We start from the raw sequence: 15,353 nt of genomic DNA on the forward strand, positions 1-15,353 counted from the left end.
TCCCAGAGACAATAAGCTTCTATGTAGAAATTAATTTTTGATTCAGAACAGGAAAGAAGCTGGCAATTAAGGGTAAGAAAAGCTCTACCATAGAGTGCAAAGTCAATTTTAGTATATGTGCTGCTGAAGTAAACATGCAAAGTCAAAGTAAGATGGTTTCCTAAAAGACACCTGGAATAGCCTGGAAGATGGTAATCAGATTCACCTTGAGATCCACCTACAAACTAAGATCAGAAAAAAATAATCTGATTGATTATTGATCCAGGATAAATATCAAGCCTAAATAGATCCTCTGCTTAAGATAAGTAATCAGGTTGGGGTAGGAAACCAAAGCAACTGACAAAAACAGCAGATAGGAAAAGGGAACATTATTTTGAAGTTGCAAAAGAAAAATCTCTGAAAATGATTATAGGGACCAGAAAAAAATCATTAAAACCATAGATTAAGAAATATAGGGCTGGGGATGTGGCTCAAGCGGTAACGCACTTGCCTGGCATGCGCGGGGCGCTGGGTTTGATCCTCAGCACCACATAAAAATAAAGATGTTGTGTCCACCAAAAACTGAAAAATAAATATTAAAAAAAATTCTCTCTCTCTCTCTAAAAAAAAAAGAAATATATCTTTTAAAATATCTTTCAAAATAATTAACATTAAAAATTAATATCAGCTGTAACATTATTCTATTTCAATTGGATTACAAAAAAATTCAAGACTGTAAAAATAAAGATCATAAAGAAGTTTTGTTAATTTTGATGACAGTTATGCTAAATGTAAATATAATTAATGTCACTGAACTGCACATCAAAAATAGCTAAAATGGAAAGTATTATGTATATTTTACCACAATAAAAAATGAAAAAAAATCAATATATGAAAATAAACAGATCACTGCCTTTGCCCATATGCTCACAGATAAGATTTTAGGTAAGCAAAGGGATAATAAACTAGCTATTCTTCATGAAGATGAATCATTTAATTCTTCCTGAATGCAGTCAACAAAGCTTCTCCTAAGAGATAAAGGACCCCCACAGCCTAATTATGCCTTATCATCTTTATCTTCTAAACCTTCCTTTTGAAATAAACATCTATTTTATCTATTTATCAAATGCTTGAATATTCTTCTCGACTTTATAGTCAGGGGTCTAATTTTGGTTTCGATGCTAATTTCTCTATTATGCTTAAATTTCACAAAATCACAAGATTGTTATAGAAAACAGCACAATTCACTAACTATATTTCAAAAGTTCACTACATTCATTAAAATTATCAATTCCCTACAGACTGTACTTTAAATAGGCCCCCTGACTCAAGGTTAGGTCCACTATGTTAAGTTCTGTTCGTATCAACTAGAGTAGCCCTTTCCAATACAAATATGTAATATAAATGCACAGGTGACTTTACATTTTTCATTACCATGTTAAAAAGAAAAATAGAACAGGTAAAATTAAAATATTGATAATAAAGCCAGGCATTGTGGAACATACCTATAAACCCAGCTACTCAGGCGGCTGAGGCAGAAGAATTGAAAGTTCAAAGCCATTCTGGGAACTTAAGAGATCCTGTCTCAAAATAAAATTTATAAAGGGCTGGAGATGTAGTCCAGTAGTAGAGTGCTTGCCTAGAATCTAGGAGGTTCTGGGTTCAGTCACCAGCATCTCAACAACAGCCAAATGTTGATAATATATTTTATTTAATCCAATAGATCCAAACTACTGACATTTCAACATATAATCCAATATTAAAAAATGAGGTATTTTGTTTTCTTTTCATACTACATCTCTGAAATTCAGTGTGTATTTTGCAATTATAGTACATCTCAATTCAGACTAGCCACCATGGACATCACAGATCCTAGACCACTAGAGGTTCTCAAATCTAGGGGTACATCAGAACCTCTTTTCATCAAGTCACCTTACTAGTTCCAGGCTCTGGATGAAAGTAAATTGGTGAATAAGACAGATCTCCTAGCATATAAATTTCTTTTCTCTATTGTCAAACCATTAGCATGACACACAAAACCAGTCACAATCCGGACTACTTCTTCATCCCTCATTTTACATCCATATACTATAGTACCTAAACCCTAGGCAAACAGCTTCAGGGTTTCTCAAACACATTAGTCCTTCAAAACTCCTTACCATTATTGTATCAGGGTTTCCTCTTCCTTGCCACCTCCATTCACCTATCTATCCTTTAATACCCAGGGCAAATGTCAGTTCCCTCTGAGTAGTGCTCCCTGGTTTTCAAGTAATTATTTATTCTCTCCATTGTGCATTTTGCTAATACTTCTCTGGCATACTAACATATGCTACAGAATTATAATTTATTTATTCACGAATTTGTCTCCTTACAAAATCAGAGGTTATCTATCAACCTCATAATTTAGACATATCAGACTTGAATCAGTAACACAGAAGGGGTGAGATTATAGTTAACTTGCTGAAAATCACATGCATCCCATCTCAGCTATGCCTATATTATCTATGCCACTGCTATCTTTACCTAAAATAAATCTGATCTTCCTAAAGGAATTCATCACATGAAGATCAACAGTCGCATGTGCTGCAAAATGAATGCACCATGAAAATGGAAAGTGCCTGTTAATCTGCTATATACAGCATGCCCAAAAACTGAAACACTGGTATTCTAGTTTATAAACAGTTTTCTGTACATTTAGACTGTGAATTCCTAAAACCTGATTACTCCTCAAACTCTTAACTATCCCTTAGATACACATAGAAGTCTGATGTCTTTGAGGAATTTCTTATCTAGGAAAAGCATGAATCTGGCTTTAAATGTCTTAGCAAAACACCTATCTTGCCCTCTACTAATTTGATATGGTGAACATATATGCCTTTATGTTACAAAATACATTTATATTTAGATACACATTCACAACCTACATCTCCAATGCTCACATTCATCCTCTATCAAGAGCTTTAAGTCAATTTACATTAGAGAAAAAGCTAAAAGCCACTTTAATATCAATATATGCCATTTATTAAATAGTCAACATTGTATAGTCAACCATGTTGTTTTACATACATTTTCTTTACAACAACACATTGACAAAGCCAAAACCTCCATTTTATAGGTAAGGAAACTGACAATATTGAGTTTAAACAACAATGCCCAAAATAAACGCTCAAAGTACAAATTCCAGATGTCTCTGTCCCTTATGCTAATCAAGTTAATCTAGGAATATGCTGGAGGCAGTTTGTACAAATTTGTAAGAGCTGACTTAAATTTTTAGCCATAATTAAAAAGTCATGATTAAAAATTAAATTATAAATAACAAATTATATTAAAAACAAAGGTAGTTAATTACTCAGAATTCATTTCTTGAATATTTTAGTATATTTTACTCTTCAGATTATTTACATTGTGTGTGTGTGCATATATCTAATATAGATAGTGGGAATACAGTATTTATTACATAATAGTGTGATACTTAGCCTCTCTTCCCAATTACGCATTCAGTGATATCTCTCTGATAACTTCAAATTGACCATTATGGGAGTATTTACACCAAAGAAATTTATAAATACTACAAGGCATGGCTTTCCTCTACGTAGTTTTTAAACATTTACCAACGGTTCAGAAAATTCATCCATTATATATTATTTCAAAATACAATACACAAGCTTAATGCCTAACCCACAAATAATGATTTCATGGATTAAGGATAGAATGTCAAAATATGTGTTCTGAAAATGATCTCCCCTCTTAAGGAATTTAATACCTTTCTGGAAATTATTATTTAAGATTTCTAAAACTGTACTATTGTATCACACAAGGTGTTAAGAAATCTACACAATTTAAATTGCATTATTTTAGATACCAGAAAATCTTTATATGAAACTATTATTTTTGTTTGTTTTTAAATTATGGATCAAAAATAATCACAGAAAGCTTCTATATATCTTGGAGTCAGGGCTAGGGATGCGGCTCAGTAGTAGAGTGTGTACTTTGCATGCATAAGGATTAGGTTCAATTCCAGCACCACAAAATAATAATAATAACGATGATAGAACACATCTATGTATCTGAAACTATCAAAGAGGTTGCTGCTTATACAACTCAATAGCTTTCATTAAAAAAATTATAATATGGGATAACTGAATATCCACTTGTACAAGAATGAAGATGGACCCTTCCTATATTTAAAAATTAGCACAAAATGTACCAAAGACTTAAATTTAAAAGCTATAACTATAAAATTGTTTGAAGAAAACATAATATAAATCTTTGTGATCTTAGATTAGAAAATGTTTTTTTAAATTACAACAAAAGCACAAGCAACAACAACAAAACAGATTAAGTTGGATTTCATTAAATTAAAAACTTTTGTGCTTTAAAGGACATATCAAGAATGAGAAGACAGCTGGGTATGATGGCAAGTGCCTGCCGTTCCAGCTACCCGGGAGGCTGAGGCATGAGAATCACCAGAGCCCAGGGGTTCAGTTCTATAGCAAAACTACTTAAAAAAAAGAATATAAGGGGCTGGGGTTGTGGCTCAGAGCCTTAACTCAATTTACATTACAGAAAAAGTGGCAGAGCCCTTGCCTAGCCTGTGTGAGGCACCAGGTTCGATCCTCAACACAACACATAAATGAATACAAAGTAAAGGTACATCAATAGCTAAAAAATGTTTTAAAAAATATGAATACAACACACAGAATGGCAGAAAACATTTGCCAAGTCATATATATAATAAAGGACTTAAATTTAAAATATAATGAACACTTAAAATTCACTAATAAAGGCAATCCAATTTTTTAAATGAACAAAGGATCTCTGAAGATACTAAATTGTTAATACGCACATGAAACGATGTTCAACCAACATTAGCTATAAGGCAAATCAAAAACACATAGATTATCACTTCATATCCATGAGGGTGGCTATATTTTAAATGTCAGATAATAATACTTGTTGATAAAGATGAGGAGAAACTGCAATCCTCATACTCTGCTGTTAAAAATGTAAAATGGTGTAGCCTCTTTTCTTTCTTTTTTTAGGTTAGGGGGTGGGTCTCACTATGTTCCCAAGGCTGGTTTTTAAACTCCTGGATTCTTGCCTCAGCTTCCCAAGTGCTAGGACTATAGGCACACAACACTACACCCAGCTTTGGTGCAGCCTCTTGATAAAATAGCCTAGCAGTTCTTCAAAAGGCTACACATGGAGTTACCACATGACTCAGTAATTTCACTCCTTTGTATAAATCCAGAAGAAATGAAAACATATGTTCACACAAAAATTAATACACAAATGTTCTTAGCAGCATTATGCATAAGAGCCAAAAAAAGCAGAAACAACTTAAATACCCATCAAATGATAAATGAATAAACCAAATGTGGCATATAAATACAACATAATATTGTAATATTATTTGGTAAAAACAAGGAATAAAATACTGATGTATCCTATAATCTTTCATGAACCTTGAAAACATGCTAAGTGAAAGAAGCTGGTCACATAAGATTGCATATTTGATTCCATTTATATAAAATGTCCAGGATAGGAATATCTATAGAAAGAGGAAAGGGTGATTGCCTTAGGCTGGTGGTCAATAAGTAACAAGAAGGGTTACTCTAAAAGATATGAGATTTCTCTTCAGAGTAATAAAAACTGATTATGGTAATAGCTACATGACTATTAAAACCATTTCTCTACAAATCAGTTACAAACATAAACACAGAATTAAGGATGATAAATTTCTTGAAAAACAATAGGAAATATCCTCTGGGAAATATTCTCATTCCTAACAAACTTTTTTTTTTTTTTAAGGTGAACAACATTGTAAATTATATCCTTATTTGGCTTTACTGACAGCAAACTCACAGCTAAATTTTGTGGTCCCATATGCGTTCCTCCTCCTAAACTTTCTAGTTCAGTTTTTGTTAACCTCCTGCTCTGCTTTCATTGTTTCAGTTTATATGTGTTCCACTGTAAGTTACTTTAATTTTTATTGGAAGCAAAATATAGGAGAATTCTGAAAACTTAAGAATTTATTTAGATACAATCCCCACCAATGTACAAAACCTTATGAAGTTCAGCTTGAGCTCTGCCAGTCAACACCTTTCATCTTAACTATCAGGAAAAAACAAACAAAACAAACAGTTTTTGCAGAGAATATTTCCCCTCTAAATTCCATTAAGTATATAGAACATAATAATACCTAATTATTTATATCTATTTATTTACCATATATTTAACATACATCATAACATTTGAAACAGTATTCAAAAGAATAAATCACTACTAAAATTTAACTGGGTTTTGGGAAACTCATTCCTACCCTAACAGGTGAGGATGACTCCTCAGTATTTCGTTTCTGGGGTTCAGCATCCATATCTTGGCGCTTGTTCTTCATTCTTTCTCTGAGATCTCCTGTGGGTCTTTCTGGGGACCTTTGTATCAAAACACAAAACAATACAAAAACCAAAAATTTGTATTTATGTAACATTTTGTAAGTATGTATTTCTAAAAATAACCTCATAAATCTCAATATAATTTTTTTAATAGTCCTTGGCTCCTCGATTTCTGAAAAACAGTTATTAGTAGTTGTTGGTAAAGAAGTGGAGAAATCGCAATCCTCATGATCTGCTGTCAAAAATGTAAAATGATGTAGCCTCTTTTTTGTTGTTGTTGTTTCAGCTTAAATATGAATATATTGGGCTGGGGATGTGGCTGAAGCGGTAGCGCGCTCGCCTGGCATGCGTGCAGCCTGGGTTCGATCCTCAGCACCACATACAAACAAAGATGTTGTGTCCGCCGAGAACTAAAAAAATAAATATTAAAATTCTCTCTCTCTCTCTCTCTCTTAAAAAAAAATATGAATATGTAAAAACTTGAGAGCAACACAAATTTTCTTACAATATAAATCAAATGTGTATGTTAAAATTCAATGGGGTGGGTGGGTTGGGGTTATGGCTCAGTGGTAGAGCGCTTGCCTCACATGTATGTGGCAGCACCACATAAAATACATGATTCCCAGCACCACATAAAAATAAATAAATAAAATAAAGGTATTGTGTCCATCTACAACTAAAAATATATTTTAAAAATTCAATGAGGTGACAGGTACTGGTGATATGAATAAGAAACTATATGTGAACTGAGAAAAAATGAATATGTGATTAATAGCTTGACTTCTTTAATTATTAACAACATAAATATATTAGTCATATTTGGAAGCAAAAAGAGTTTTAAGCTATAAAGTCACAAAATTATAGTTATCGAGGCAACAGCATTATCATCTACATATGTACGTGATTGGATACAATATTAACAAAATACAAAAGTATTTTATATAGTTTAAAAATTAAAGTAAATATATAAGTTTTGTGATAACTCTGGCAATTTTTTTAAATTTTAAAATATAAAATCAGAATAAGCTAGGCATACTGCCACACACCTGTCCAGCGAATCAAAAGGCTGAGGCAGGAGGATCGCAAGTTCGACACCAGCCTCAGAAACTTAGTGAGGCCCTGAGCAACTCTTAGTGAGACCGTATCTCAATATAAAAAATAAAAAGGGCTTGGGATGTGACTCAGTAGCAACACACCCCTAGGTTAAATCCTTAGACCCAAAAATTAAAAAATAGAAAAATAAAATATTTCAGAAAAAAAAAAAAAGAATTCAAAGCAAAATTTTAGAACAGTGATTTCATACTATATGGATTTTTAATTGAAGGGAAATTACATATATTTATATCCAACAATGGCAAGTCTTCATAATTTGTACTGGGAATTTGACAGTACATGACTATGAAATTATTTCACACTATTACTAACTAGAAGAGAAAGGATAAATGGAAAAAAAAGGTGACTTCAATAACTTTGGAAGAGGGTAATAGAAGTTAAGGAATGCACTGTGCCTCTTTGACCATGAAAAAAGTGCTACAGAAATAACTGTATGTATATATGCATAAATATGAGCAAATCACACAAATATTCATATCTATTTCAGGTAATAAATGATTAATTAATTTATTCAATTTATCAATTATTAATACAAATGAAATGGTTACTAAATAATTTGAGATGATTCACTTTAAAGAATTTCACTGATACTTGTATGTACATTTAATAGATCTATATAAAATTCTTAACAGTTAAAAGTGAACTTGAAACTGGAACCAGTACTTAAATGCCCTAAATTATAATTATGTCATAGATCTAAAGCTTATGGGCCTGGTTTCCCTTATATAATTAATAAAAAAGTATTATGTACTTATTTCTATTTTATACAGAATCTAACAGAATGAATGCTCAATACACAATGAAGACTCAATGAATGACCTAAATGTCTTATCCAGAGATAGCATTTTCTTAAATACATAGCTCTTCTTCCCATCATTGAATCACATTATGAACTACATTTTTCTTCCCTACCAAAAAATAAATAAAAGCACAAAAATACACAAATATTGAAGAAGATATCAGATAGAAAATACATACAAAGTAGCACAATTATAACAACAAATTCTTTATTCTAAATCTAGTAATAATATTACTTTTTCTCTTTTAGATAAATATCTCCATGTTCCTCAAAACTATCTCATATGTAAAAATTCTGAGTCAGCTAACACAAAATTTGAGTTAGGTAATAATAAATTTCAGACAAGTTAAAGTAAGTATTAAAAGTGTGGTATTAATATAAACAAAACATAAAATTATTAAAACAGTTTCCCTAGATGTGTTTATGTATATAATTGTAGGTAATTAAACATACATAATAAAGACTAATTTTCCCATTAAGGAGTGACAAATGACAATCTAAATACAAATAAAAAGAGTATTCAGCAACAAAGAAGCTAAAATGTATAGTGTTTAAGCGAATAGTAAGCTAATGTCAAGAGTCTGAATTTTAAATTCCACTAAACTTCAAAATCTATACACACAAACACCCAATTAAAAGAAAATCTACAATTGCTAATATATGGTTTTTATACTACTGCTGCAGCCAAACAATCAGCATACCTAATTTTAGTACTAGGTAAATTATTTATCAATCAAATTTAAGTTGTTTTTGTGACAATCTGTAGGTATGCCACCTCTATAAACATCATTACAAAATCATGAGGGAATTGAAAAATAAATAAATAAATAAAAAGGTCTTCATTAAGCAAATTCAATTTAGCCAAGCTTCTATTAACTGCAAAATGATGTTTTAAAAAGGGAGGATGTTTATTATGTACAAGTAAACACACTGTTTCATTTACATTAACATATTGTGATAAGGGATTGGGCATTCCCCTATTTAAGTTTTAATATGGAATTCTCTCTTAAACAGAAATTTAATACATATTTAGGGGAAAAGTAAGCTATATATTTATTACAAAAAGATCTACTGCCAAAACATGTAAATACTAAGCATATATGCTAATTTTAAAGGTAAAATCTTATTAATATAAAAAATAATTAATAAATTATTTTGATCTTTGAATATTGACAAGACTACAACCAAATTAGAAAATATGACCAATTATATGGTTTTACTTCAGATTTTTATACTAGATGAACTGCAAAAGCCAACGTCTAACAATATATGAACAATTCAAATTCCTTCATTTACCTTCTATAATTGCTGCTATAACCTTTACCACGAGGTGAAGGGCCATGTACGAATCTACACGTGTTTCCATATAGGCAGTTGCCAGTCTTCAGCCAGTTACGGCACTGTGTCTAAAAGACAAATATTACTACGTAAATTTCATATTTATTTCTGAAGAAAAGATGCTAACAGGACAAAACTAAAACAAATACTATCGAAATTCCAGCTAATCTATGATATATTACTCCCCTAATGATAAAAAATTTACAAAACGAAAAACAAAAACATAAATGCAACCACCTTTTCCACTCCTTTTTATAAAGAACATTAAGCAACATTTATTAAACTAACATTCCTATAATAAAACAATCTTCCACCTCTATGATACTGATCAGAATTTCTATAGCAGGATTCTAATAGAAACTCTGGGACTACTAGTGACAGACAACTCACCTCTGCTGTACTGCCAGTGCTTGGTCCAAGCCTCTCAAATACACTGGGTCTTCGAGATGTGCTATCAGAGATGGTCTTGGTATTTTCCACCGTGACCTTCCTCCTAATTTTTGACATTTTGTATTACTTTAACCAAAAAAGAGAGAAGCAAAATTGTGAATTTCTTCAGTTTTAAATAACTGAGCCCATAACTTACAAGTAAATAAAACTAAAGGCAAAATTACATAGGATTCTCCTTGGGGAAAAGAGTCAGAGGAGAAGTGATATAGATAAACAAAAATAGCCTATCTTCCAAAACATGCCTTATTAGTAAAGTCACAACAACTTTGAAATCTGATGTCTAGAAACATACTTTTTCTGCATGGTGAGAAAAAAATTAAGATTCTATTCACAGTTTTCATAGTAGAATCAACCTCAGAAAATATAGTACCAAATGTTTAGTTTACAACTTATTTACAAAATTTGTTTCAAAATTTAGCAACTCATTCCTTTAAGAAGTTAACTAACAACTAGTTAACTGAAAAAAAAGATATGTCAAAGAAAATGAGAAAATCAAATCAGATAAATTTTTATTGTAATTTTTATTTTTTATTGTATTTACTGTATAAAACTCTTTTACACAGCTTAAGTGACAACAAAAGTTATACTTCAAAAACCAGCATGGGAGAAAAATGAATACCATTTAAATATTTTGTCTTACAAAAGTCAAAGAAAAGCAATCTGATCAAGAATATTTACTTTATAGTACTACAGACACAGAAACAAAGAAAGAGGGAGAGAGAGAGAGAGAGAGAGAACGAATGAACACTGCAATGTTACAATGTTAATAAAATGGTTTTCTTTCAAACTAGGAAAGATTGTAGAACTAGAAAAAGTCAAGGTGTTTCTATAATCTATCCTATGCTGACATAAAAAGTTAAAGGTGCTAAAAGTTGGTCGGATGCAGTGGTGCATGCCTGTAATCCAGTGGCTTGGGAGGCTGAGGCTGGAGGATTGAGAATTCAAAGTTAGCCTCAGCAACTCAGTGAGGCCCTGTCTCTAAATAAAATACAAAATAATAATTGGGATGTGGCTCAATAGTTGAGTGTCCCTGAGTTCAATCCCAGGTACCAAAAACAACAACAAAAAGGTGCTAAAAGTAATAAACAGGCTATTTTACCACTATCAGCAGCAAGTAACAAAAAACAAATTCTAAGAAAATTTCTAAAAAGTAAATGATAATATTCTAACACTAACAAGAAAATGATAATATTCTAAAACTGTAATATAGAGATAATTAGACTGTATAACTGGATGATTCAATGACAAGTAAAAATATGACTTAAGGACAGTATGATATACATTAGAAAACAATATTAAACTCTAGACCAAGAAATAACCCAGAGCATACCATGGGAAGCACTGTGAGAAGTGGGTAGGAACTGCCTAACCAGGAAAAAAAAAAAAAAAACAACTAAACTATATCACACTTTATATTGGCTAAAACTTGTTATAAAAAATTCCTAGAATGAACCATGACAGCTAAAAACATAAAAGTTCCATTTGGTATAGAATTAGTCTTTATAAATATTCTTTAATATAGTTTCAAAGTAAAGACATAGTACTTGGAAAAATATTCACAGTATTAAAAATAATAATTATTATTCTTTTATAAACAATGTTTGGTTGAATTGGGTCCTTCAGGTCACATTTTGAAAAGATCCAAAAAATGAGGACAACATTTGACAGGTAAAAACAGACAATGACTCAAAAGGAAAAGATGAATGATATAATGATTGCTTTAAATTGGAAAATTTTATTGTTCTTACTCTTTTAACGTAAAATATAATCAGTATTTTAGTACATTAGCAAATTAGCTTTTAATAATTCAAAGGTAGAGAATAACTTAAATGAACAGGAATTTGCTACAACATAGAATCATTTATGTATCAACTGTTCTCCAAACGAGGAACTGCATGCCATTAGTGTCAGCCTTATAAGATAATCTTAATTTTTCTGAACTCATTTGCAACTCAAATATGAATTTATAGAGGAAAATTTAGGGCAGAGTTTCACATGTCCATTTGATTCATTTAACATAAAAAAAAGTTTAAGAGTATAACAGCTAAGAGAAATAAAGCTAAGAAAAATCTTCTAGAAAATGTAGTTTTAACTGAGAAAAATACCCAGAAATTTACAATTTATATCCACCTAAGATTTAATAAAAAGTAAATGTGACACAAAATATATAGGAAAAGTTTAAAAAAGAAAAACATATTTTAAAGTTCCATTTTATATTACTATAAATATTAACACAGTTGTACATTATAATCCCCATTATTTCAACTTTAAAAACATTTCTTTTAAGAAACTTAAAATTGAATTAATTCAGGCAAGTGCAGTGGTGCACACCTGTAATCCCAGTGGCTCAGGAGGCTAAGGCAGGAGAATTGTGATTTCAAAGCCAACCTTAGCAACTCAGCAAGGCCCTAGGCAACTCAGTGAGACCCTGTCTCTAAATAAAATATTTTTTTAAAAAAAGGGCTGAGGAAGTGGCTCAGTGGATAAGCACCCCTGGCTTCAATCCTCAGTACCAAAAAAAAAGAATTCTAATATTTCTTCATGAGCTATACCTAGAACTTGTAAAGAAGGACAACCTTTTAGTCTGCCTTATCCCACCACAGTGCCTCAAGAAGACTAATGGGTTAGTTGTGTTCCCCAAACCCCCACCCCCAATGCACCTCACTCCCAACATACTCTCATCCATATAAGGGGGAAAAACCAATGGTTACAGATTCCACAGTTGGGACAATGAGCTATTTATTATTATATCTGAAACAATAGTCAGCTACTATCTCCTTTCTTGTTTTTCTTGAGAGCTCCAGAACTCTTTATCTGCTTCATCACTTTCATTTGGATCACTATTATTCTCCTCTGACCTACTGCTAGAAAGCACCATTTCAGAGCTTCTTTCCAATCCCAGATCCCTAAAAATTCTGAAGATTGCAAAGGGTTTAGTCAATTATGTCAAAGACAATCAAGTGAACACTATTGATCCAAGATTACAAACCACTCCCATCTCCTTGTATCCCTGCAACTAAAAAAGTTAATTCTCACAGTGTGAGGATGGCCTTAGGCCTGAGCCTAAGCAACTCCATTTTAAAAACTCCAGTTTGAAACCTGCTACAGAGCCCTCCAGTATGGCCCTCGGGCACAAACAAGTCACTTCTCAGAATGAAGCGTCTAGCAGGCTGTCCTCACCCTATAAGGGGGAAAGACAAGAAAATCAGAGGGAAAGGCACCTGATTAAGAGGGAAAGGCAAAAAGATCAGGGTGGGGACTACCAGACCAGATGTTTTAATCCCAGCGTAAATGATGTCACAGAGAAATCGGGGGCAGCTGATAAGGACTAAAAGGGGGGGGGGTGATCAAAAGCCCCAAAATTTCCTATAAATAATAGAGCAAATCAAGAGACATTCAACCAGCCGATACTGATGCACACAAGCTGAAGAGCCTGATGAGGACCTGGACTGACATTCCATCACTTATCATCATTTGCCTGATGATCCTCTGCATGGTCCTCACCACTTTCAAACTCTTCTATAAGCACATCTTGACCCTGGTGAGAGCTGCAACTTCTCCCTACAACCCTCTCCTCAGGCAGCTGTCAGCTCCACCCCAGGAGAAGCCTGCCTTGGTTCCTGATCTGATCACCACGGTCTGAGCGTGCATCTGCTGGACTTAAAGCCTAAGGCTTGAGACTTTTGATCTGATACTTGAATTTAGCATGCAGAGGGAATGTCTGTCATTAGCCTGTCATGATTAAGTGTGTTTGTAGTGCTTAGAATTAATCTAGAATAGTCTGCTGTGAATTGTCTATTGCAGTGCCTAGTATTAAGGATTGTCTTTTTTTTTTTTTATTAAGAACCTATACAGTGAAACTGTATTGAGTGATTTGAGTAAAGCACTGAAAAGGGCAGAAGAGTGTGATCATTTATTTCTTCTCCTGGACTGCATAAGTCACACCTTTTGCCCATCGTGACACACAGACAAAACTGCTTTTACTGGTGACATCAAAAACTACTCAAGGGGTTGGGGTATAGCTTAGTTGGTAGAATGCTTGCCTAACATGCACAAGGCCCTGTGTTCAATCCCCAGCAGCAACAACAACAAGAAAAAAGAAAATACTCAAGATTTACCTATACAGTTATTTTCCTACAAATTTTACTCCTAGTTACTGTTGAGTCTTCCAATTTAGGGAAGAAATGCAATGAAGTAAAGATGTACTCTCTATTTTTCAGAGTCCACTAATGCCAGACCTTGCCCTAAAATAGCAATGTATCTTGGAACCAAGTCTAGAGAAGACCCAATCAACTAAAGAAAAAGGGGAAAACAGAAATTAAAGATATTTAACTAGAATTATTTATTATCTGCTATGGTCTGGATGAATGTTCCCCCAAACTCCATATATAAGGTTTGGTCCCCAGAGTGGCAGTATTGAGAGGTGCTGTGGACCTTTAAGCGGTGAGGCCTAATGGAGGTCCTCAGACCACTGGGGACAGGGATACTCTCAAAAGGGATCATGGGACCTAAGTTGGTCTGTTTGTCTCTGCTTCCTGGCTTGTGATGCAAGCAGTCTGGTTTTATATGTGTTTCTGCAGACTGTGCAGCCCTCCCCAGGGGCCCAAAGCGATGGGACCAATCTTGAACTTGAATTTCCAAAAGTGTAAGCCAAAATAAACTTTCTTTCTTCTTAAGTAGCCTATCTCAGGTATTTTGTTATAGTGACATGAAATTAACAAACCATTCATCTAGGAACTTCTATCAGTAGTCAATAAAGTTATTAGTACAGAGACATTCATGAATTTTCACATATAAAATGCTTTTGATTACAAAGAACACAATATATAACTTTTAAAATTCCATTTGTCTGAAAATACATACATACTACAATGCACCAGAAATAACTACCTTTTCAAATATTAATTTAAAACTATGTAACCAACTTAAGTAACAATTCGAATTTTCAATCCTATTTAATAGTTTGGGCCCACAAAGGAAGATGAATACTATAACAAAATAAAATGTAGATTTCATTAAGGAGGAAAATCTTTTCAACTTATATTTGAATAGGCTTCAAAGAACCTTATAAATGCTTCCAAGTAGAAGCGTTAGGAACAATAAGATATAAATGCTGTCAAAGAGACTTTCCTATTTCTAAGGTCACATCAATAACTTATTAATTTAATTTATTCTCTTCTCTGAACGTTTTCCTCCATTTTTGATTTGGTTTAAGTTGTCATCACACTTCCCCTTGCATCATGTTTTCCCAAACAGAGGCATCATCAGAGCCAGGTAAC

The 15,353-nt window shown here is 32.7% G+C and overlaps 1 protein-coding gene across 6 annotated transcripts in view; it reads right to left on the reverse strand.

Annotated features, from left to right (window-relative positions):
- Nucleotides 1-15,353, reverse strand: part of Zc3h13 (zinc finger CCCH-type containing 13) — an 81,178-nt gene that overhangs the window by 62,479 nt on the left and 3,346 nt on the right. For all 6 annotated transcript variants that reach the window (XM_071611496.1, XM_071611495.1, XM_071611494.1 and 3 more), the window contains exons 2-4: nucleotides 10,015-10,140; nucleotides 9,583-9,692; nucleotides 6,302-6,413 (exon numbers count right to left, since the gene is read on the reverse strand). In XM_071611496.1, the coding sequence (XP_071467597.1) occupies nucleotides 6,302-6,413; nucleotides 9,583-9,692; nucleotides 10,015-10,131 (339 nt within the window). In that variant the 5' untranslated portion in view covers nucleotides 10,132-10,140. The remainder of the gene's footprint in view (nucleotides 1-6,301; nucleotides 6,414-9,582; nucleotides 9,693-10,014; nucleotides 10,141-15,353) is intronic.

The sequence above is a fragment of the Marmota flaviventris genome, chromosome 4 (assembly GCF_047511675.1).
Source record: "Marmota flaviventris isolate mMarFla1 chromosome 4, mMarFla1.hap1, whole genome shotgun sequence".
Lineage (NCBI taxonomy): Eukaryota > Metazoa > Chordata > Mammalia > Rodentia > Sciuridae > Marmota > Marmota flaviventris.